At 40.6% G+C, this 24091-nt stretch overlaps 2 protein-coding genes and 1 long non-coding RNA gene across 5 annotated transcripts; 1 reads left to right on the top strand and 2 right to left on the bottom strand.

The window, feature by feature from the left end:
• Positions 1 to 2475: 2475 nt before the first annotated feature.
• On the bottom strand, positions 2476 to 7601 carry uqcrq (ubiquinol-cytochrome c reductase, complex III subunit VII). 3 transcript variants are annotated; one of them, XM_043703325.2, is made up of 4 exons: positions 7522 to 7597; positions 6198 to 6249; positions 5079 to 5256; positions 2476 to 2685 (listed from the first exon to the last, which is right to left on the bottom strand). In XM_043703325.2, exons 3-4 carry the CDS (start codon positions 5230 to 5232, stop codon positions 2591 to 2593), a joined length of 249 nt encoding a protein of 82 aa, XP_043559260.1. In that variant the 5' UTR covers positions 5233 to 5256; positions 6198 to 6249; positions 7522 to 7597; the 3' UTR covers positions 2476 to 2590. The 3 variants fall into 3 exon arrangements, with proteins under 3 accessions (XP_043559260.1, XP_043559262.1, XP_043559263.1); XM_043703327.2 differs by lacking the exon at positions 6198 to 6249 and having other exon boundaries at positions 7522 to 7601; XM_043703328.2 differs by lacking the exon at positions 6198 to 6249 and having other exon boundaries at positions 7500 to 7570.
• A 5195-nt stretch (positions 7602 to 12796) lies between these two features.
• On the bottom strand, positions 12797 to 15114 carry gdf9 (growth differentiation factor 9). Its single transcript, XM_043703323.2, has 2 exons — positions 14900 to 15114; positions 12797 to 14531 (listed from the first exon to the last, which is right to left on the bottom strand). The coding sequence occupies exons 1-2, from the start codon at positions 15078 to 15080 to the stop codon at positions 13651 to 13653; spliced, it is 1062 nt and encodes a 353-aa protein (XP_043559258.2). The 5' UTR covers positions 15081 to 15114; the 3' UTR covers positions 12797 to 13650.
• Positions 14079 to 22695, top strand: LOC148147503 (uncharacterized). The gene is made up of 2 exons (XR_015759714.1): positions 14079 to 14226; positions 20911 to 22695. It is a non-coding gene; the product is annotated as an uncharacterized LOC148147503 (long non-coding RNA).
• Positions 22696 to 24091: the final 1396 nt, after the last annotated feature.

Genomic DNA, 24091 nt, shown 5'->3' on the forward strand with positions numbered 1-24091 from the left:
GTGAGAGGTTGCAGAGCTTTGTCATAGAGATGTACAGCATGGAAACAGACCCTTCAGTCCAACCTGTCTATGCCGACCAGATATCCCAACCCAATCTAGTCCCACCTGCCAGCGCCTGGCCCATACCCCTCCAAACCCTTCCAATTCATATACCCATCCCATGCCTCTTAAATGTTGCAATTGTACCAGCCTCCACCACATCCTCTGGTAGCTCATTCCATACACGTTTCACCCTCTGCGTGAAAAAGTTGCCCCTTAGGTCTCTTTTATATCTTTCCATCTGGGAGTCCGAGTGCATGAATTACAGGAAGTTAGTGTACAGGTATTGAATATAATCAGGAAAGCTAATAGAGTGTTATGTTTATTGTGAGGGGGACTGAATGCAAGAATAGAGGTTATATTTTAATTATCTCGAACATTGACAAGGCTGCTGCTGGAGTAGTGTACAGTATTGGTCACCGTACTTATGGAAGGATGTTAATATGTTGGAATTTATTTAGAGTTTTACTAGACTAAACCTGGAATAAGCAAATTGCCTTATGAGGTAAGACTAGATAGGTTCGATCTGTATCCTCTGTAGTTTTGTAAAATCAGAGGTGGCTTTGAAACAATTGGAACATATAAGGTCCTGAGGGGAATTGACCAGGTGGATGTCAAAAAGGTGCTTCCTCTTGCAGGAGAATCTATCATTAGGGCTCAGTTTAAAAATCAGGTGTCACCTATTCAAGATAGAGATGAGAAAACAAACCTTTCTGTCAGAGGGTTGAGTGTCCTTGGAATTCTTTTCCTCAAGACATTGGATGCAGAATCTTTAAATTTTTTTATAGCAAAAGTAAATATTTTTAAATAATATGATGACAAATTATCAGGGATGTATAGTTGAGGTTAAAATCAGATCCACCATGACCTTATTGAATGATGGAGCAGAGTCAAACAGTTGGATTGCTTTCCATAGAATTCCTACAACGTGGAAGCATGCCATTTTGGCCACGAAGTCCACACCAACCCGTATTTCACCCATTACCCTGCATTTCCCATGGCTAATCCACCTAACCTACATATCTCCTGGACACTACAGGTAACTTATCATGGCCAATCCACCTAATCTTTGAATTGTGGGAGGAAACCTATGCAGACACAGGGAAAATGTGCAAACTCCACATAGTCACCCAAGGGTGGATTTGAACGCAACTCCCTGGCGCTGTGAAGTAACAGTGCTAAGCACTGAACTTGCCCCTTTTTTTGTATGTTTATATTATTAGATTTCCAGAATGCTTTTGATAAGGTTCCCCATATAAGAAGTTTTTAAAAAATCAAGCTACATGGGATACGAGATAATGCTTTTTGTATAAATTAATGATTAACGAACAGACAGGAAACAGAGGATAGGAATAAATGGGACATTCTTAGGTCGACAAGCTGTGATTAGTGGGACACATCAAGGATTGGTCCTTGAGTCCAGCTGTTTATATGGTTTGAAGGTGGGTTCCAAATGTAATATTTACAAACTTGTACACGATACAAAGCGAAATTGAATTATGTTTTGAAAAATATACAAAGCAGCTTCAGGAGCATTCAACACACTTAGTAAATGGGCAGGAATATGTCAAAGCAATATGGAAAAACATGGAGTTATCCATTTTTGGTAAAAACTGACATGGTGTATTTCTTAACTGGCAAACTTGGAAACCGTGGCTATACAAAATGACCAAGGTGTCCTTGTTAAGTCACTGAAGGCCAAGATACAGATCCAGAGTGTTATTAGGAATGCTAATGGAATGTTAGCCTTAATTGCTCAAGGATTTGAGTACCCAAGCACTGAAAGTCCTGTTGCAACTGTAAAGGAACTTGGTTAGACTACACAGAGTTCAATATATAGTTTTGGCCTCCTCATCTCAAGTAAGGTATCATTGTGAATAATGGGAGTGCAACAAAAGGTTGACCAGTTTTGATCTTGTTACAGCAGGAATGTCCTACGAAGACAGATTGGGCAAACTGCCCTTTATTTTTTACAGTTTCTAAGAATAAAGCTGATCTTATTAAAACTTATAAAATACTCGAAGACTTAGACATGGTGGATGCAGGTAATATGACGGGGTGATTAAAACCAAGGTGCACAATGTAAGGATGATGCCACTTATGTCTGTGATAAAGAATGTTTTTGTTCTAGAGGGTTGTGAACCTTTGAAACCCTCTGTTACAGAGGACCATGGAAGTCCAATCTTTGAGCACATAGAGATCAATACATTTCTGATTGCAATAGCATACAGGGTTAGAGGGATGGGTAAAAGGCACTGAAGTGTTTGATTATTTATTATTGTATTGAATGGCAGGTCACATCTTATGGGCTGAATGATCTACCCTTGTACCTATGAATGGTTCAATATCTTGCGCCCCCCCACCCACCCTCAGTTTGTGTCTATTGATCAAGAACTTTACCAATCATATTGTTTAGTGAATGGAATGCACAACAGGTTGGACACTTAATATTTTATTTCTAAACACAGACATTTATTTCAGTGAAAGTTAGCAGTTAGTTAGGAATACACATGGTAAATCAGTAGAAACTCTCTCTTCCAAACACCACCATTTATTTATCATTCACATAGTCAGCCGGATTCTTCCTCATTGACATTTCATGTTCATTTATGGCCCAGGTATAAATAAGATATGAGATCACAAATGCTGGAAAATAAAATATGCACCAGTTTAACTTCTAAATCAGATTACTGACAAAGAATACAACATACCCACACTTTCAGCGGGAATTAATTCTTATTCAGATAAAAGCAAAGTATTGAGGTGCTGGAGACATGAAATAAAAACAAAGTGCTGGAGAAACCCAGCAGGTCTGACAGTATCTGTGGAGAGTCAGAAAGAGTACATGGTTTGAGTTTAATATGGAATTGAAGAGGGATGGAAAACTGATGGGTTTTATGCTATAAAACGAAGGGAGCATGAGCAAGAGGAATAGAGGGCAACAGTGTTCCAACGTAAAAGGTGGAGGCAGTATCAATGAGAGTAGACAAGACATAGATAAATAGTAGGTATTAATTGTAGAAAGTGGATTAGTTCTACTGGGAACTGCACCTCATTTTCTGCTTAGACACTTTATAGCTTTCAGGACTCCGTCAGTTTGACAACTTCACACCATGAACCTTGTTATTTATATTTTCGACTATCATAAGCACTCCGTTTGGCTGTTGCTCTGGTGTACCTAAACCATCTGCTCCACTTCTCCCTTCTTCCAGCTCCCCTCCTTTTTTGCAGAAAAACACCCATCCCTTCTCCACCACATTCAGTTCTGAAGAGTCATACTGGAATCAAAATATTAGGAGGTGCTGCCTGACCTCATGAGTTTCTCCAGCACTTTGTGTTTTCATTACAGTTCTTCTTCTGAACCAGCATACCAAATTAAACTCTGCTCTATTTGGGATAGCACTAAAAACAAAATACCCACTTCACCATTTTAATCCACTGCAACATTCTGTTTCTTAGATGACCATTATTGATGCCTGTGCTCTATCCTTGCCTAAACCAAACTATGAGCAATATAAATGGAGTTTGTGACCTCAATATACAGATTCGCATGGCATGTGTATTAGCATATTAAGCTTCACAGAACATAGAACATTACAGTACAGGCCCTTCAGCCCTCGACGTTACACCGACCTGTAGAACCAATCTAACCTACACTATTCCATTCTCATCCATATGCCTATCCAATGCCCATTTAATGTCCTTAAAGTTAGGGAGTCTAGTACTACTGTTGCAGGCAGTGTGTTCCATGCCCCTACTACTCTGAGTAAGAAACTACCTGACATCTGTCCTACATCTATCACCCCTCAATTTAAAGCTATGCCCCCTCGTGCTAGCCATCGCCATCCGAAGAAAAAGACTCTCACTGTCCACCCTATCTAACCCTCTGTTTATCTTATATGGCTCAATTAAGTCACTACTCAACTTTCTCTGTAACGAAAACAGCCTCAAGTCCCTCAGCCTTTCCTCGTAAGACCTTCCCTCCATACCAAGCAACATCCTAATAAATCTCCTCCGAACCCTTTCCAAAGCTTCCACATCCTTCCTATATTGCAGAGACCAGAACTGTGTGCATTACTCCAAATGTGGTCGCACCAGTGTTTTGTTCAGCTGCAGCATGATCTCATGGTTCCAAAACTCAATCCCTCTACCAATAAAAGCCAATACACCGTATACCTTCTTAACAACCTTATCAACCTGGGTGGCAACTTTCAAGGATCTATGTACCTGGACACCAAGACCTCTCTGCTCATCTACGCTATCAAGAATCCTACCAATAGCCCAGTTCTCTGCATTCCAGTTACTCCTTCCGAAGTGAATCACCTCACACTTTTCTGCATTAAACTCTATTTGCCACCTCTCAGCCCAGCTCTGCAGCTTTTGTATGTGTCTCTGTAACCTACAACATCTTTCGGCACTATCCACAACCCTACCAACCTACCACAAATTTACTAGCCCATCCTTCTATGCCCTCATCCAGGTCATTTATAAAAATGACAAACAACAATGGACCCAAAACAGATCCTTGCAGTACCCCACTAGTAACTAAACTCTAGGATAAATATTTCCCATCAACCACCACCCTCTGTCTTCTTTTAGCTAGCCAATTTCTGATCGACATCACCAAATCGCCCTCAATCCCATGCCTCTGTATTTTGTGCAATAGCCTACCATGGAGAACTTTATCAAACGCTTTACTGAAATCCATATACACCACATCAACCATTTTACCCTCATCCACCTGTGTGGTCACCTTCTCAAAGAACGCAGTAAGGTTCATTGTGCTTTTGTTGATAAAGTGGACAAGATGAATAGTAAATTGAATGTTTTTATAATAACATAAATGCTTAACTTCCTTACTTATTAAATTATCGTATTGTTACCTATGAGAATTGACCAATAATTCAATGCATTTTTTCAAAATTAACACAGGATCCAAGTGGGCCCATACACGACCTAGACTTCATTTGTAAGGTAAAACCTAAAACTTTACGTGTCATTTCTATAGAGAAAATGTCTGAAAACATTACGATACATACGTGGAACAATCCGTAACACTTGACCCTTGAATCGCCTCCATGTATTGGGAATGCCTTTGGAGAAATAATTTGCAAATGCCCTTTGTTCAAATGGAGAGATGGTATAGGTGATAATGTGCCGCACTTTGATCAAGTTTCCAAAGTGGCGACCCATTTTGTGGCCACTTATTCAGAAGTTCTATGGTAAACAGAAATGCAAAAACATCATGGATAATTCAGGCATATAAACAATATCAGCAAACTGAACAACAATCTATCATTACTGAATTAAATAAATACTGTATTATCTTCACAAGTCGTAGCACATGTTAATCTCACTGTCACAAACTGGGCCAATATTGAAGGGTTCCACCCACAGAAAAGATGCAGTTGACTTAAGAAAATTTCTCGAGTGAACTTTGCTGAGGACTTGAATGTCTGAAAATATGGAGGAAATAAAATGCAGCTTTAAGAAAAAGTTGATCACATGAAAGTTGTAGTGGCATGCTACTTTTGTGCATTTCTGCAGTCCTTAGATAGCAGAGGTGATAGCAGGAAGGGAGTTCCAGCATTTTCACCTAGTAACAACAAATGAACAGTGATATAGTTCCACAATAGTATGTGACTTGTATGGAACTTGCAGGCAACATTCCCTCCAAGCCATGCATGCACAGCTGCTCCAATGTTCAGCACACGCAGCGTTGATTTGCACTTCCAGAAGTTACTGCCGCACATAGCCGATAAGAAAGTTAAACAGCACACTGCTTGCAGGTGATGGTGCACCCTTGCATCTCTCATTCTTATCGCTTTTATAGATCCTTTTGAAAGAGAAGGCAGGATGGAATAAAGGGAATAATGACTGAAGGATCACTGCCTACAAAGAACACAGTGAGACTATGAAGTAGCTGGCCCAGTCAGAACAGTGAAAATCCTGGATTGCTACATAAAACAGAATTAGATCATTTGGATAAAAGTGAGACAAGACTCAATTAAAAGAGAGTCAGTAGATCGATGGACAATTTAGTCCAAGTTCATTCCACCATTCAATTATGCTTCACGTTCACATATGCAGCCATCACTTGCAAGTTGAGAAATTATTGCCCATTGCTAACTGCCAGTTACAAAGTGATAACATACTACCTTCTTGGTGAAAATACTTCCAAAGCACAATCCAGAATTCCAGAAATTGACCCTATAATGAAACAGGAATGTCAATCACTTTCAAACTGAAATTGGGAATGCAACTTGAAAGGGAACTTACAGGTAGTGCCTATTGCTCATCTTCTTGGGCAGTAAAGGCTATGGATTTGGGAAGTTTTGACAAATTTCTCCAGCACACTTTGTAGATGCTCCTACAATATATGTTTAAGCAGGTCATTTGCTGCCAATCAATAAGGTAGCTTTATTCTAGAGGATGGTGAACACCTTGAGAGGTGGTGGTGTCTATCAATGAGAATAAAATGGTCACTAAACACTTTCATCTGGCTGCCTGTTTAATTGTTCATCAACATTCACAACTGAATGTGGCATGATTGCAGAGTTCCAACCTGAACTGTTGGTTGTGGGACTGCACATTTTTTTTTTCTGTTTAGTAGTTTAGCACTATGGCTTCACAACATTAGCACCATACTCCTAAAGATACCTATTTCTGCACCTACCATATTCTTCTACAAACTTCACTGAATCAGAGTTAGCACCTGGCCTGATTAAAATCATTAATCTGAGAAATATGAAGGTTGAGATTTGAGGTTGTGATGAAACATAATTCTATACAGGTCACAGATGCCCAGTTTTGTGCTGATAGATTCAGTGTGAATCTACAACATTTAGCACTTGGGTGGTGTCACACAGCATGATGCTAATCTGTCCCTGCCTCAAATTCATAAACGTTACAATCCATGCCCCACAAAAATCGATCAATCTCAGTTGTTAAAGTTTCACTGGACCTAGACTCAACAACTTCCCACAAAAAGGCAGTTGGGAGATTTCTGGTTCCCTGGCTGTCATGTTCTTTCCGACATCGCCTCCAAACCACTGCCTTGTCCTGAACCCTTTCACGGTGGGTCATTCCAAATCATCCCTCCAAGGTGAAGCTAAAGTCAAACGAGGGAAATCGAAGTCACGAACTGAAATCTATGGAATCACATTGTAAGATGGGCCCTGAAACCCCCTTGGAAGCAACACGGGGATTGCTGGCGAACGATGCACTTGCTGTGGAACAAACCTAATGTTTGCTGGCGGTGTGCAGTCTCGGCGGCGCTCGGCACTGGGGTCCTCCAGGACAAACTGCAGCCAGGATACAGGCCTCCTCGGGACTGTGTGCGGCCCTCCACCCGGGAACCCTCACCCACCACCTCCATGCGACATTAAACACTCACCCCTATCATTCCATGGCTCTACGGTTGGTAATGAATTACAGTTACCCTCCCTCCTTGACTCTACCTTTCTCATTCCGACCCCTCACCTTCTCCTCTCCGACCTTGGCTCCGACAGTAATGGCGGCGCCTCTCTTCCCGCAAGCCCTACCCCCTCCCCTCCCTTACGTCCCTGCGTCAGACGTTTGCCGGCCTGTCCACGTGCCTCCGGGATGTTACAAATGTCACTGCAGGGATGATGTGGAGGCGATGCTGTTGGATTGAAAATTAAAAATCATACAAAACCAGGTGGTTGTGATGAAGGAGCAGCACTCCGAAAGATAGTGCTTCTAATTAAACCTTTTGGACTATAACCTGGTGTTGTGTGATTTTTAACACTGCAGGGATGAATGTGTGCTGGAATAATGCTCACGGCATGCATGGTCTTCTGGTTAATGACCACATCCAGCACCACAGGAGACTGTGTGCTTTATCTCCCTTTCCAGCTCCTTTTTTTTAAATTTCAAAACTATATTCATAAAAAAGACTTTGTATATATACATTATGTGGAGGTGCCAATGTTGGACTGGGGTAGACAAAGTTAAAAACCACAGGACACTAGGCTATAATCCAACAGGTGTATTTGAAAGTACAAGTTTTCAGAACACTGCTCCTTCAACAAGTCCACTAGCTACCTGACAAAGGAGCAGTGCACCGACAGTTTGTACTTTCAAATAAGCCTTTTTTACTATAACCAGGTATTGTGTGATTTTTAACTATATATACATTGACGCAAAGTAATTTGGTTCTGTACAGTAGTATACCAAGCAAACAAACAAAACGTTGAACTTTGACTATCTCAAAAAAAAACAAAGACCTCTCTTACACAAACTAGTATTTACATATATTTGAGAAATTGGGAGGGTCCCATAACTGAACAGATTCCCCATCTACCTTCAGCAGAAAGACCTCAGATGGTGGTCTTTCCCCACTGCGTCTTGGCTGCAGCTGCCTTTAGTGTGCCTTTCAGTACGTAGTCCTGGACCTTGGAATGCACCAGTTTGCAACACTCTGTTGGGGTCAACTCCTTGTTCTGGAAGACCAACAAGGCTCAAGCAAACTGAAGAGCATCTTTCACTGAGTTGATAGTCCTCCAGGTGCGGTTGATGTCTGTCTCAGTGTGTCCCAGGAACAGACCATATAGCACAAAGTTCTGCATCATGGAGCAGCTCGGGACAAACCTCAACAAAAACCACTGCATCATCCTCCAGACTTCATTTGCAAAGGTACATTCCAGAAAGAGATGTGACAATGTCTACCTTCCTGCAACCACTTTGAGGGCCTTCCACCTCCATTTGGATATAGCCCATTTCCCTCATCTTTGATGGTTTGTGTTATCCTAATCGGCTTTTCTATTTTCCTAATCAACCTCTTCAGAGCCGTATTGACACTCTTGTGAAGTAGGTGGAACTGGAACCTAGGCCTCCTAGCTCAATGGTAGGGAAACTATTATACACAAGAGCTCTTTTTATAGGCTTTGCACATAAATTATTTATTGGAAACACAGGTGATTTAATGGTGGTGATTAGATGCAAAAAAAACAAGGTGTTTTGATGATGGGGAAAAATGTTCAATTAAGACAGTTGTGTCTAAGAACACTTCAAGATACAGAAAAAACATGTAAAATGTCCACATCCAAGAATTTGAGTTCATGACAGAGTTGGTGAAGGACAAAGCAAGATCAAGAACGGTCTTCAGAATTTGGCTTCTTCATAAGTACTACAATGCATGGTATTTGAAGATTACCAGGTTTTAATTTTTTTTTTCTTCAGGAAGATTGGAAAACACCCGGGTGGGTATAGCACTTTATTTTTTTTTTTTAAAACACCCGGGTGGGTATAGCACTTTATTTTTTTTTCCTTTTCCCTTTAACCCCCACACTACCACCTAACTGCGGTAGTGCTTATTTTTTTTCCCCCAGCACCCATGGTGTGTGTGTGCAGGTGTGAGACACAGTGGAAGACACAAAGTGCACGAATCTTTATTCAATTTTACCAGGTTTTAATTGTGCTGTTAGTTTATTGAAAGATTGTTCCATGAGCTCCACCTCCTATGCTAGTTGGTCAACTCCATGTGCTTCTCTATCTGTTTCTGACATCCATATGCTTAGACTTCAGGCTGTCCTAAGCACTGTCTGTTTCTCTATCTTTCTTAACCGTTTGCATGTGCTATTTATGCCCCTAGAAGGAGCAAATCCCTGATATCTGAAAGATTGCCTCTAGATCCTAAAATCTTCAAACAACAGATTGAGCTAAAAATCACACAACACCAGGTTATAATCCAACAGATTTATTTGGAAGTACAAGATTTTAGAGTGCTGCTCCCTCATCAGGTAGTTAATCAACAGATAGGACAGATTTTCATATCCATGAGAAGTTGCAGCCCAGTTTTAACTGAGGCAGTTGTCTAAGTTGAGATTTTAACCCTCCAGTTGCATCACCAAGTGATTCTAGTAACTGGAATTAATATTTTTCCAGGACATTGAAAAAGAACAGCTTGTGTTGAGTGATCTTCAACAAATTTGCAACAAGATTCCTTGTTATTTTCTCATATGCAGGACAGTGCTGCACTTAAATTGTCATTAACTTATTTCAACCACTTATGTTGAAGTAGTGACAAAAATTTAGAATGATCATATTGGTTTTATCATTCTTCCATGTACATCCTCCAAACTCCTGTTGTCTTCTGCAGATCTACTTCTCTCCATGACCCTGGGGCTATTCCAATTCTAGCCTCTTGTCAGATTACTGTAAGCATGATCACCATAGGCAATTGAAAGCACAGAAGCCAATGTACTAAGCTCTGGAATTCTCCCTCTCCTCTAAGATGGTCCTCAATCTACCTATTTATCAAGTTTAAACAGCTGCCCTAATAGGTCATGGTTGGAGTATGAAATTGTTACAACAAAATTCTTGAAGAGTCTTGACATATTTTACTGTGTAAAAACTCACTAAGCCTGCACAGGACTGCTGCTATACCTTCAAATGCTCGCAGCAGATTGATTCTGTCTGAACTGACCCAATTGGACAGACTTTTAAATCAACCTTAAAATCTTCCATAGTGATATGCACCCCAAAATTTGAGCTATCAAGGAATTTCCATCCATGTCCTTCCAGTCAACATGAAGTGGCTACCTATACAAGCTGCTACTGCAGCACATCCTTCTCTTCCTCATCCTTGTCCACTGTCCAGACACACCCTGATATTCCATCATGTAGTCGGATTGTGGTGAAGAGCTACCTACATGGAAGTCCTTGTTTTGTACTGTAGACCAGTGGTAGAGGGTATAGTATACAAGCAAAAGGCTGGAAGAACACAGCAAAGCAAGCAGCATCAGGAGGTGGTGAAGTCAACGTTTTAGGTGTAACCCTTCTTCAGGGCTCAGAGGGTGTAGTGACAGTCACATGCAACTTTAAAGTAGGTTTGTGTGATCTAGGCTGCTTGAATTTTAAATTTAAATTAGATTTGAAACCTTTAAACAGGCCTAACTTTTATTTTGTTACCATACCCTTTTAATTAATATCAAACAAAAGGCAACAAAGCCTAACTAGTTAAAAGGATAAAGGAGTCTTGTGACTGTACTAACATTCCTATCTCTGGACTAAAATGTCTGATCTGAAGCCCCACCTGCTATAGAGGTGTGTCATAGCATGTTTGAGCAGTTTGACTTTAAACAATTGATGGCTGTAAACTGACAGTTACAAGCAACCACTAGGTTGTGACAAGAAAATGCATGCAATTACTTGAAAAATACTACATCTAATGTCAATGTGGTGTCAGCCTTGCCTCTAGGGTATTTATATTTGAAAATACATATTAGCATGAAACTTAACATTACTCATCTTTAGTTGTGTTATTGGAAGATTTGAGACACTTAATATATATGGCACAAGCTCTTTGAGCCCTGCTATTCTCCTCTTATTCCTCCCCTACTATGCAATGGGCTGAATATTTGCAAATGACATTTTATCCTGGAAATGCTAGGTAATGCATTTTGGGAGGACTAACAAAAAAAGAGACCTTGGAGTGCAGGTTCATAGGTCCTTGAAAGTGGAGTCGCAGGTCGATCGGATAGTGAACGCAGCATTTGGCATGCTTTCCTTTATTGGTCAGAGTACTGAGTACAGGAGTTGGGAGGTCATGTTGTGGCTGTACAGGACATTGGTTAGGCCACTGTTGGAATATGGTGTGAAATTCTGGTCTCCTTCCTATCAGAAAGATGTTGTGAAACTTGTAAATCTTTTCTCAACCCTTTCAAGGATGTTGCCAGGGTTGAAGGATTTGAGCTATACGGAGAGGCTGAACAGGCTGGGGCTGTTTTCTTTGGAGCGTCAAAGGTTGAGGGGTGACCTTAGAGGCTTACAAAATCATGAGGGGCATGGATAGGATAAATAGGCAAAGTCTTTTCCCTGGGGTGGGGGCATCCAGAACTAGAGGGCATAGGTTTAGGGTGAGAGGGGAAGATATAAAATAAACCTAAGGGTGATACTTGTATGGAATGAGCTGCCAGAGGAAGTGGTGGAGGCTGGTACAATTGCAAACATTTAAAAAGCATCTGGATAGGTATATGAATAGGAAGGGTTTAGAGGGACATGGGCCAGATGCTGGCAGGTAGGACTGGTCAGCATGGACGGGTTGGACCAAAGGGTCTGTTTCCATGCTGTACATCTTTATGAATAAGAGTACATGCAAGGCAAGGGCGTACACTTTTTAAATCCTCAGGTTTACCATTCAGAGGGACCTTGGTATGCATATTTATAGATCCTCAAAAGCAGCAGGACCTCTGGTAGATTGTGATTAAGCATAAGATACTTGCCTTTATTATTTAAGGCACTGAATACAAGAGTGAGGAGATTGCTGGAGCTGTATACAATATTAGTTAGGCCACACTAGCCAATGTGTAGTTCTGGCTCCCAGTTACAGAGAAGGCAATTGCATTAGAGGTGGTTAAACAACAGGGAGGTAGAGTTGGGAGCATTTTGTCTCAAAACAACTCAAATCTCTACTTGAGGTAGAGTTTGGCAAGTATGTATATAGTGAACACAAGGAGTTCCAGTTTGAACTCAAGCATTTTAGACAGGACACCAAGTCTATTTCATATGGGGATTAAGGGGAAAATAATTTGGCCTTTTGTTTACAAAGCAAGCAACAGAATAGAGCTACATTGTATTTTTTAAAAACACTAGCAAGTAACATTCTTGGCTAGGCTGCAATGCAGAGTTTGAAAGTCACCACATTGTTCTTTTAGAATCCCATTTCTAATCAGTAACTTTCCACAAAAATTGGTAATTCTTGAAGTAAAACAAAAGGCACTCAAATGCAATCCAAATTTGCAATTGTTATTTATTTGTCTTCACTCTCCAAGTAGAGTTTGCATCAGTATGGTTCATAGATTTTACACTAACTATACCAGATACCACCAGGGTCTTGTGCCACAAGTCTCAATTGTGCAAAAGATTCATTCTCACTCAAATGTATTTTTAAAAAGCCTTTAAAAAGTTACATCTTAAGTTTCAATCAGCAGCCATACATTAATTTCTCCAGTTCAGCATCTTAAAAGTCACTGGAATTTCAGCCAAGTGGAAACATTTCTCTTTTCATTACTGGCTGTGGTGCACACACCAATGCACAGTTTGTGAAAGGTATATAATTATTTAACGTATCTATTCTGAATAAATACTGGTAACCCACCCAAATAAAAAATGCTGCATCACCAAACGTTTGAATAAAAAAAAGTTACTTTAAGGGCAGATTTAGGGGACAAGTGAAGGCAGTATTGGTGATTGTGATGTACCCAACTTTCCATGCCTGCATGGCCAAGAAAAACGTCACTTAGGACACTTATCGCCTCTACATCAACACTCGCTTCATACGACTTTAAACATTAAAAACAAACTTCTTCGACAACCCAGCACACTTAGCGAAAATAATTTCAAAGTAATTGGAGCGATATATTGTATTTGAAATCCAGTCACACGCGGCCTTAACAGCTGAAGGCCATAGCACATCCTGGGCATTTAGATCTAGAATGAACACTAAGCAGAAAAAAAATAAAACGAAAATATATAAATCGAAATAAAAAGTTGACTATAATACACATGGCGATTTTCTTGGCTTTTGAAGCAATGACATTTCCCATTTCCAAAGGGACCACGCGAATTTCAGGTGCACACCACCTACTAGCGGCAGGTACAGGTCGTAGCGATCATATCTTCGTACTCTTTGTAAACTATGGAGCCATCGTTTTCCAGGGTTAACACGCTCAGTGGATTATATTTGGCGGGGACACAGGAAGGGCGAGGGACTGAGGAGTCCACCTTTTCGTAGAGGATGTTCTGGATCAGGGTGTGCACGGGGGAGCCGTAGCGGTGGCTGAGTGCCCGGGGACAGCTGCCCTTACAGAAGCGAGGGTTGTAGTTGTGCGGGGCAATGATCCAGCGGTCCCACCGGAGCTGGCTGAAAGACAGTCGGAAATCGTGCAGCTGGCACTCGTGATCCGGATACGGGAAGGGAGGAAAGGCAGCGGCAGAGTGTGCCTGGGCATCGCCTCCGGGACCTCTGCGAAGTCGGATGGACCTCACGGCCAGCTTCCTCCTGCGCCCCCCGGGGAACGGGCTCCTCTGGGCATCTGTCTGCAGCCAGCTCCGGCGAGACTCTTCGGCGGTGTCGTTGAGGAACAGGAGCAGGGAAGGAGCGGTCAGACCCTGCCTGAGCCCGCTGCAGCTTCCCCGTCTCCGGCCGCCCTCGGTGCACTGGTAGGTGAACACTGCGTGGAGCTGCCCCCTCTCGGGGCCGATGAACGGCTGCAGGAAGGAGGCGAGCTCCACTTCCAGCCACTGGCGCCTCTTGCGGCGTTCAAATCGAAGGCGGAAGGTGTGTGAACGCGGAGAGCTGGAGCACATCTGAGCGGGAGCCCCCTCCTCTTGGATAGTCAGGCTGCAGTTACACACCGTCGGAAAACACGCCGATTTATCGACGGGGTACAGGAATACTGATCGGAGCAACTGCTCCCGAGAGGTCACAGGATCCAAACCATAAAAGACATCTTGCTCAAGTACATCTGCAAAGAGGAAACATCGCCAGATGAAACTCAACAAGTGTCAATATTGGACAGGAACCAACCCATGTTTTAAAATGGAGATTAAAGCCCAAAATAGTTTTAAATGGAATTGAGACCTCTGTTATAAACATGATTATATAATAAAAGACACCCACCAATCGGAGGAGGAATGTTTATAAATTGTCACTTTCAATCTACAGGAATCGTTTAAGATATGTCTATTCAAGTGGTTTTAACACCAGAACGTCGAAAACAATGTAACTCGAAATGTATTTTCCCCACTCACGGAAAAGCAAGGCACAGATTTCCCTGCATATGTAAAAGAAATTTCCTTTGCAGAGTTACCAATATTCTAAACTCGAGGTTACCTTCTATATCACGAGACTCGACCCGGGGTGTTAGTAACCTCACGGTGTTATATCGCTGAGCTGCTGGTCTTTTGGGTATTCCATCCTGTGTAGCGCACATAGTGTATAATCTTTTCATGTACTTTAAGTACTTTGCATCGGGTTTTGTAGGAACCCGAAAATCCCAGCCGGGTTTTTCCATTAGAACTTCTAGGAGAGGAACTGGAATATAATCCTGGGGATTCGAGGTTACCTCTGGACCGGCAGAGCTAATGGATGTGGTAGGAGAGATACAACTGCTCAATAATGCTAGCCAAATAATACAGTGAAGATGCATTCCAACACTCCTCACAAGGTGCATCGTCTTTAAAACGAAGATTAACCCACTATACTCGAAAAAGTTACTCCGCTCAATAGAATTGGAAACAGATGGTCTCTCACCCTTATAAAGAGGCTGTATCGGACCTGTTTTGGGAGGGGGTGGGTGGAGTGCCAGGTCAATAATCTTATTAAGGCCATTAAGAAATAATTTAATAATCGGTGAAGCGTCAACCCCTCTACATGACTCGCAAGAATGTTGAGATTGGGATGAGTGTGGTTTGTCAAGGTGGAACAAGACTCGCTACATTGCCAGTTAATGCCTTAATCAGAAACAACATGTGAAGTAACTCGCGATAAGCTACCACTTCAATGCTTCATTTTTAAGACTTTCCAATTATTTATTATGACTTCTGTGCTTATGTACTCCCTTCTTCCCGTTGTTTTGTGATGCCTTCCTCTGTTGCTATTGTATCGTTGCGAGTCTGGTTGATGGTCTTGTGTTGGGCGCCGCCAGTATTAACCTTGATCCCGACCTCCTGCAGGCCTCATTCATATCCCTGTTTCTAATTTCTCGTCTGCTGTTAATCTTTCTTCGTTTTTGCAACCGCTGAGCAGTTGTTAATGTGTCCCATGAGTTAACTTAAGGCGTTTCTTTAGCAGCAACAGAATTGATATCAGTTCATCGGTTTGCTAATCATTTTAGTTTAAAAATACATGCTGATGGGTACACTGAACAAATTGCTTGAAACTTTAACTTTCTCTTCGCAGGTACTGGTGAGGTCGTCATTTTCCGGTTTTATTCGCCAATTCTAGCAAATACATCGGATTTTCCTGTGTGTGTTTGTTTGAAATTAATCACGGATCAGGGTTGAGACAAAGTGGGTGGTCGTGTTTTCTGGAATCCTCGAATATGCAAAAAACCACTTTGCATTTGTTTCAGATGTTCACATTAGATGCTGTGGTTTTTAAATGGTCAGTTTTGTTAATTAGAAATGTCCATGTTACACATGACATGGCCACCACTAATTGCTGTTGAGAAGCTGCTGAGCTGCCTTCTGTCACTCTGGTGAAGATACTTCCACTGCTGTAGTAGAGAGGTTTACAAGGATTTTCATTTCTTGACTAAAAATGAGGTGCAATATTTTCAAGTCAGGATGATGGTGGGTAACTTGTAGGTAGTGGTGCCCCTGTGTGTCTGCTGCCCTTCCCCTTCCAATTGTTAGAAGTCCGATGTTTGAAAGATGCTGTGTGAAGATTCCTTGGAAAGTGGTTGTAGTTGGTAGACACTGTTTACACCATCCAATGATGGTGGAATGAGTGTATGCTGTAGCAGCTGGATGGGGTGGTACTCAAGCAGCATGCCTGATCCTGATTGTTGTTGCATTTTGGCACTGTCTTCATTCAGGCAAGTGAGGAGTATTTCATCTCACTCCTGAACTGTGTATCTTGTTAATGTTAGAGAGGGTCTAGTGGTTTGATCAGTCACTTGCTGCAGAATAACCATCCTTTACAAGCAATTACTGCTTTTGTTTGGTTTTCCGGCCAACTGGGTCTCCTTTAATGTTGATGTTGGGTAAATCTATGTTTTGCAATGTTAAGGGGGGAGATGATTAAATCATCTTTGCTTGGAAAGGTCAAACAATGCTGCACATGGGCTGCTTCCTCCTTGAGGAGCTGTGAATGGAACAGAACACTGTAATCACTAGGGAGCGTCCTACTTCTGACCTTCGTGATGGAAGGAAATACATTAAAATAGCTGTACATGGTTAGCTTAGGATATTGTTCTGAGGAATTGTTTGATTATATCGTCTCACTTAAAAGCATGATTATATGCTAGAGATCTAAAAGTAAAATGTTATTTAAATTTTAAAAAAGAAGTGGGTCTACCAGCATCTGTGGAACAAGAAGCGATTAACATTTTGAGTCAAGTTTGAATCTTCAGACTGAGGGGTGGAAATATGAAGTTTCATTTGTTGAAAATAAGTGTCGGTTGGAGAAATCTGTCCCTGATCTTGCTTCTGTTTCATCTTTCAATTTTTACGCACTTGCCTATTGCACATCTGTCTGTCATACAAATTTGACATCAGTTCTTTTTAGATGCCAACAGATTATAACTTAGTCTATTTTCAGATGCAGATATAACACCTCTTTATTAGTTGCTTGTATTTTGCATTATGATTTTTGATTAAAAGGATTACTGGAAAGTACCTGAATAAAGTTGGAATACAAAAGTCTGGACGTGATGGATCAATATGTTTGACCTGTAATAGAATACTGTGCTGTCATTGTTATTTGAGCATACATTTTGGAAAATATGCTTAGCATTTGGCAGAGGTACGGTGTAGATTCATAGGAATGGGACACCTTAAAGAGTAAAATTGATAGGTTGCATTAACTTTGAGATCAATTGACTTTGGGAAGTTTTGAGCTGATAAAGGAAGCAGATACAGAGAAACTGTATACACAATTTGAGGAAATCCTGAACAAGAGGTCAAAATCTTAATTTGTTTTTCTTTTTTGAAAGTAAAATAATAAAGTGCGCTTTTAACATAAAGTGGAAATGAGAAACTCATTCCTGCAAAGGCCTCATGCAGCTAGCTCAATTGAAATTTTCAATACTAGATTTGAAAGGTTTTGTTTAACAAGGGTATTCAGGGATTTGGAGTAAAGTGGGTAAATTAGATTAAAATATGAATCATCCACTGAATGGCAGAAAATAAATTAATTGACTGGCAGCCTTGTGTTCCTCTATTTTTAAACACTTTCACGTTTTCCTCTGCTTTAAGTTTCTAAAGCACACTTTGTTTTATTTTAATCATGTACATTTATTGCATATTCTGAATTTGTGTCCGAATCAAGAATTGTTGAGCACATAAATCACAGCGGACACTTTAGTCCAGTAGTGAAGGAGTGCTGCATTACCTAAGGTCCCCTTTTCAATGAGATTCAAAGGTTGTTGAGAGAACTGTAGGTGGAATGTAGCTTTCAGGCCACAACTACATCAGCTATGATCTTGGTAAATGGTGGAGTAAGTTAGCTTGAATGGCCTACTCCGTAGTGAAGTGAAAGGTCCTCTGGCACCATTTGAAAAGAAGCAGGTTTTATTTTGGGATTGTTTTATTTCCTAATGTCCAGATAATTACTTATCTCAACTCTTAATCCAGAAAATAAATCTTATCCAGCTGAAATCACAATTCTGTTCATAAGAACTTTGTGCATAAATTGTCTTCTGTGTTGCCTATGTTGCAACAGTAATTACACTTCAAAAGAAACTTATTGTAAAGCATCTCCTGGTTGTGATAGATGAATGAATTAATAAATGATTTTATGAATGTGTTATAAAGTGGAGGTTGACCCCCTCCTTCTGAGAACCAAAACCTCCAAGTAAGAGCACCTTGCCCCATCATCTGTAAGAGGAGTGACAAATGGTATAATCACTAGAAGTTGCTGAAAGGCAGGTTAAGTAAAATAGACCTCTGACAGTCACTTTTTAACATACAGTAACAATTTATTTATCCAACTCTTAACAGTGAACAAATTAACTAAACTATTAACAAACCAAATAAATCCCTTCTAACTGCTAACTATTCCTGAATAAAGTAAGATTCTAATGGTATGCTGTTCCGATAGATACAAGTCCCAGTTTTTTTTTTATTAGAAAAAGTAGTTTAGTCTCTCAAAATTACAGCCAGGTTATGTCTTCTGAAATGTCCTGTGCCTTCTCCATCAATTAGTCTGTCTGGAGTGTTGACTGATTGTGCCATTGATACTGCTGTTACTGAAATGGTGCTTTCTCTAAGACATAGAGGAGGCTATGAGAGCCAACGATTCTGTAGAGAGCTGTTGGCTCTGATTGGTGGCAGCTAGCTCTCGGATCTTTGTCCAACTGCCACCTTATTTTATACCCTTGATGACCTATCAATATCTCTTACAATGGGATTGCTCTTGTGTTGTCAAAACCATCAGACTTAAATTTAATAGGCTTTTGGTATAGAAGTACCTGGTACAAATTGACTAAATCCTGCTTTCTTAGTTTAAAAACTGCTGCTTGGCCTACTAACTATACGGTCTTTCAATACAATTGTTTCAATTCGGGTGCTCTGTGTACTTGCAAGCATTCAAGCTACTGCTCAAAGACATCCGTTTTAAATCTCTAAGCACTGAAAAAGCATGTGATCTCTTAAAGTGACTGCACAATGCTTTCCCTCCAGCACTTTACAAACACCAAATTCTAACTTCCTACCTCCCAGTTTCCAAGTACTCTATCCAACTTCACAACAATTGAATGATTTTATTGTCATATGAATTGGTGAGAAATACAGTAAAATACATAGGAAAATTTCATGTATCACTACAATACTGTGCTATTTTGATAGTTTTAATAAAAAGCGATTAACTTAGGGGACCATCTATATTCCAATCCTGAGCCACTCAGGGCCATTAATAACTTGCTGTCTATACCAGACCCAAATAACATTGAAACAAAAACATTGCTGGAAAAGCTCAGCAGGTTTGGCAGCATCTGTGGAGAGAAATCAGAGTTAATGTTTAGATCTATTCATCCTTCCTCAGAATTGATGGTAGCTATGACAGTTTTGTTTATGCAGAAGATCAGAAGATAAGATGAGGGGAATGGAGTAAGGAGTAAATGATAGAGTCCAGAGAGAGAGAGAAGAACTGGACTAGGGTGTCAGCTTTGATTTGTGCTCAACAATTCTTGATTAGGGGACACATTCTGAATATGCAATAAATATCAGTGATTAAAATAAAGTGTGCATTGGACAGACAAAGGAGTGGATAATAATTAGTTAGGAGTATGAATTGCTACTAATGAGGATTATTAATGGCTAACAATGTGTTATGTAATAGCAGAACATATGACAACAAGGCCTGGTTTGGGGTAAGGATGTGGGAGAAGGTGCCTCAAGCCTTAAAATTATTGAACTCTGTTGAGTCCAGAAGGCTGTAGAGTTCCAAAGTGGAAAATGAGGTGCTGCTCTTCCTGACTGAGCTGAGCTTTGCTGGAGCACTGCAGCAAGCCTGAGACAGATGTTGGCCATGGAACATGGCGGTGTGTTGGAGTGGCAGGTAGCTGCAAGCTCAGGGTCTATTTTTGCGGTCAGAACCCAAGTAGAGGAGACTATATTGTGAGCAGTGAATGCAGTAGACTAGATTGAGTGAATTGCAGGTAAAACGCTGCTTCAACTAGGTGTGTTTGGGCCCTTGGATACTGAGGAGGAAGTAAATAGGCAGGTATTGCACCTTCTGTGGTTGCAGTGGAAGGTGCCATAGGGCTGTGAGGGATGTTGGGAGTGGAGGAGAAGTGGACCAGGGTATCCCGGAGGGAGCAATCCTTTGCACAAGACTGACGAGAGGAGGGGACTATGTCTGGTGGTGGTGATGGAAATGGTAGCTAATGATCTTCTGAATGTGGAATGGTAGGTGAACACAAAGGGGTCCCTATTGCTGTTGTGGGAGGGAAGAGAAGGGTGCGGGCTGAAATGTGGGAGATGGGTTGGACCTGGCTGAGATTCCTGTCAACTGCAGTGCTGGAGAATCCTTGTTTGAGGAAGAAGGTGGACATTTCGAAGGACCCCACAGAACAGATTCAATAGAAAGGGAGGAACTTGGAGAATGGGATAGAGTCTTTATAAGAAACAGGATGTGAGGATGTACAGAAAAAGTAATTGCGGCAGTTGTTTGTTTTTTAGTATATATTGGTGAAGGGAAGAGGAGGAAGGTTCTGGAGGACTGTAGGTATCTTCAAGTTGTTATAATGTCGAAGCTACGGATGCTCAGCTGCCATCTTTCACCGCTGGGCTGATTCACTTTTACCACCACCTGCGCTGTATCCACCATCATTGGAATTTCTTGCCACTGCCCACCTCATCAATGTTACTGTGATGCCCTTCCACCATGACTTCAACAGTGCTGGACCCAACTAACAATGAATGCTGCGCAGGTACAAGTCTGCCTATACATAATATATTATTTTTATATATAGTATAATATTCAGTATTGTTTGCAAATTGTCCAGTATTAGGCATTTTTAAATTGTTCTGAGATGGCTATGCCAGTTATTTGTAATACTTTGGACTAAAAGTGAAAAATCATAACTTGTGAAATCAACAAATTGCAATTTCTTAAAAGAATCTGTTGGTTCCTTACCGAAGCATAGATTTTACTTTGATGCCTTGAAGTTTACTTGAAGATCAATATGGTGCAATATCACACTCGGAAGATTTACATCATTCTGCAGAGGCCAAATAAATACTTAAGTTCCATGCCATCATTTCCGGTCATTGCATTTGATTCTCCGATTGTACTCTTGTTTAAAGTTGCATCCAAAGGAGAGCACTTATGAAAATGCAGCTTTCCCTCAGCACTCCGTTTTAATGCTCAAAGCTTCAGAGTGAGGCTTGAACCTATAGAACCCAGTCTTCACTGCAAAGTAAAACTTAATCACTTCACCTCTTGTGGTTAAAAATTGTAATTGCCAGACCAGCATTTTAGATCGGTGAGTGGCACTCCTGTAGGGGGCAGCAAATGAACTTTTTAATAGATAAATTCATTTCTTTCTGGCTGGTGTTATTCCTTTGCAGTTTTTGTCAAGGGCCATAATTGGATGATCACATTGCATTCATGAAAATGAATACTCAACCCAGCTAAATCCATCCATTCAGCAAGTTCTTAAAGTTATCTCATTAGTGTTCAAATATTTCCGGAGTTTTCACCTTTAGTCTATCTGCCAAATCAGTTCATTGGTTTCTTCCTATGTCAAGGTGAACTTCCTGGTACCAGTCTCAAAATTATTTCTTGTCTCCTTGCTTATTATTGAAATATAATTCAAAGTAATATTTGGATTTTTTTCAATCCCCAAAACATTTTAAGTACGCCATAAGCTTAATTTGTTTCAGGACTGAAAAGCACAAGTTTTTAAAATTCTTTTTGATAAACCAGACTTGATTCTGGAGATTTTTTTTTCCCTTGCATTTGAGGCTTTTTCTCTGCAGTGCTTCATGTGTACGATTGTTACTCTAGCTGACCAGATGTGTGCACACATTACGTAGCTGTCATCTGACCAGGACACTGTATAATACAGGCACAATTTCCTCTGACATTCATTCTAATGCATTAGCTCTGCCATTCAGTATTTATTTTGTTAATTATTAATTGGACACAGGGGTCAGTTAGCTTAATTGGCTGGATGGCTGGTTTGTGCTGTAGACTGACACCAACAGCACAGGTTCAATTCTGGCACTGATTGAAGTCATCATGAACATACTGCCTTCCTTATCTCACCCATGGTCTGCGGCATGGTGACCCTCGGGAGGACTATGGTGACTTTATTGATTGGACATATTTTGTATTGATTCTGCCATGACTTATGGCTTAAGTTCATCCTTAGATATTTCAAGACCATTCAGTATTTGCTTATGTTTCCTTCCTAAATGCAATTACTTGCACTTGTCAACAATAAACCTTACTTGTCAATATTTACTGCTTTCATGTTTTTACTAACTCAATTTGTAATGTCTTTGGTATTGGTTCCAACACTGCATTTTAGCTTTGTACTTATGATGCTACGCCTTTTAACAAGGTTATGTTGTCCTTGGGTATTTTTTCAGAGGGTCCGTAAATGCAGAGACTCCAGGAGATCTAGGTTTGAAGGGTTTTAGGGTCAGTTTGATTATGGCTAACAAGAAACTGCCTCTGGAAAAAGACTTTCAAATTTTAAAAAAATACACTTGTACAATGGAAGGGGAGTAGCCAGTTCTCCCAGCTCAGCTTTTCTCTGGTTAGGTTTGGTTTTAGTAAACAGTCAGTTGTGAAGCTGCTGGACCCAAGAAGCAGGTCCATGCTGATCCTCCCTCTCTCTGACATCTCTCCCTTAAGAACCTATGTTGGATGTTTCCCACTTTTTTTTGCCAAGGGTTGGTTATGGGAATTGTTGTAAGTATGTGGAACAGCATCATTAAGTTGGGGTAATCTGGGTTTTTGGATAGGTTAAGTTATTCTGTTCTCTTTTGTTGGTGTTTCATTTGGTAATCTTGCAAATAAATTCTGTTTTTTTTAAAAATCTAAGTGGTTTTACCAGCTGCATCACTCCTGGAATATCCTCTCTACACTTCTTAAAACAAATAGCAAAGTTAGAGTCGGGGCTACTTTCTTGAAATGTTTTCAGTTGGTCCATAACAGTACACTTCAGCTCTCAAGTAACAGAAATCTGCATATCCCAGTGGTCACAAGTGCTACAGAGCAAGTGAGGGGATTTTACAGTATTTAAATGATGAACAATAAATGAAAGACTCATAGGCATCTGAACATTTCTGTGGCTCAAAGTTTTGAGAAGTGCTTTGAAACAAGTTTTGAATTGTTTGAGAAAGCAGCATTGTCAACCTCATACTCCTCACACTAAAAATGGCCTTACACCTTACAATGGGTTTTGCTGCAAAGAACAGACACTGCTGCTTCAATTGGTGAAGGTCTGATGACTTCTTATTAACAGCCTCAGACTGTTCAGCTAACTAAAAACCAATTGCATCATTTTTTGGCAGGCAGAAGGCCTTTGTTATTGATAACTGGTCACTAGTCCATAGACCAATCAGCTCTTTGTTGCCAGCTGAATCTCCATTTATGCACACTCTTGGCTCCAGCTCATCTGCCCCTTCTCCCAGTACAGCTTGAACCATTAGTTGTGTAAACAATGTTTACTGAGTATCATTACTTGCCTTCAAAACTTGCAGCAAAATTGTTGATTTTTAAAACCGGATTCTTTTCCCATTTCAGTCCACAATCAAAAATAAGAAAAATACAAATGATAGTGTCTTTACATAATAGAACTAATGATTAACAGTAGACTTGAGCATTATCTATTCAATAATCTAGGAA

Source organism: Chiloscyllium plagiosum, unplaced genomic scaffold, assembly GCF_037043375.1.
Source record: "Chiloscyllium plagiosum isolate Xiang-an unplaced genomic scaffold, Cpla_swu_hap1 HiC_scaffold_16, whole genome shotgun sequence".
In the NCBI taxonomy this organism is placed as follows: Eukaryota; Metazoa; Chordata; class Chondrichthyes; order Orectolobiformes; family Hemiscylliidae; genus Chiloscyllium; species Chiloscyllium plagiosum.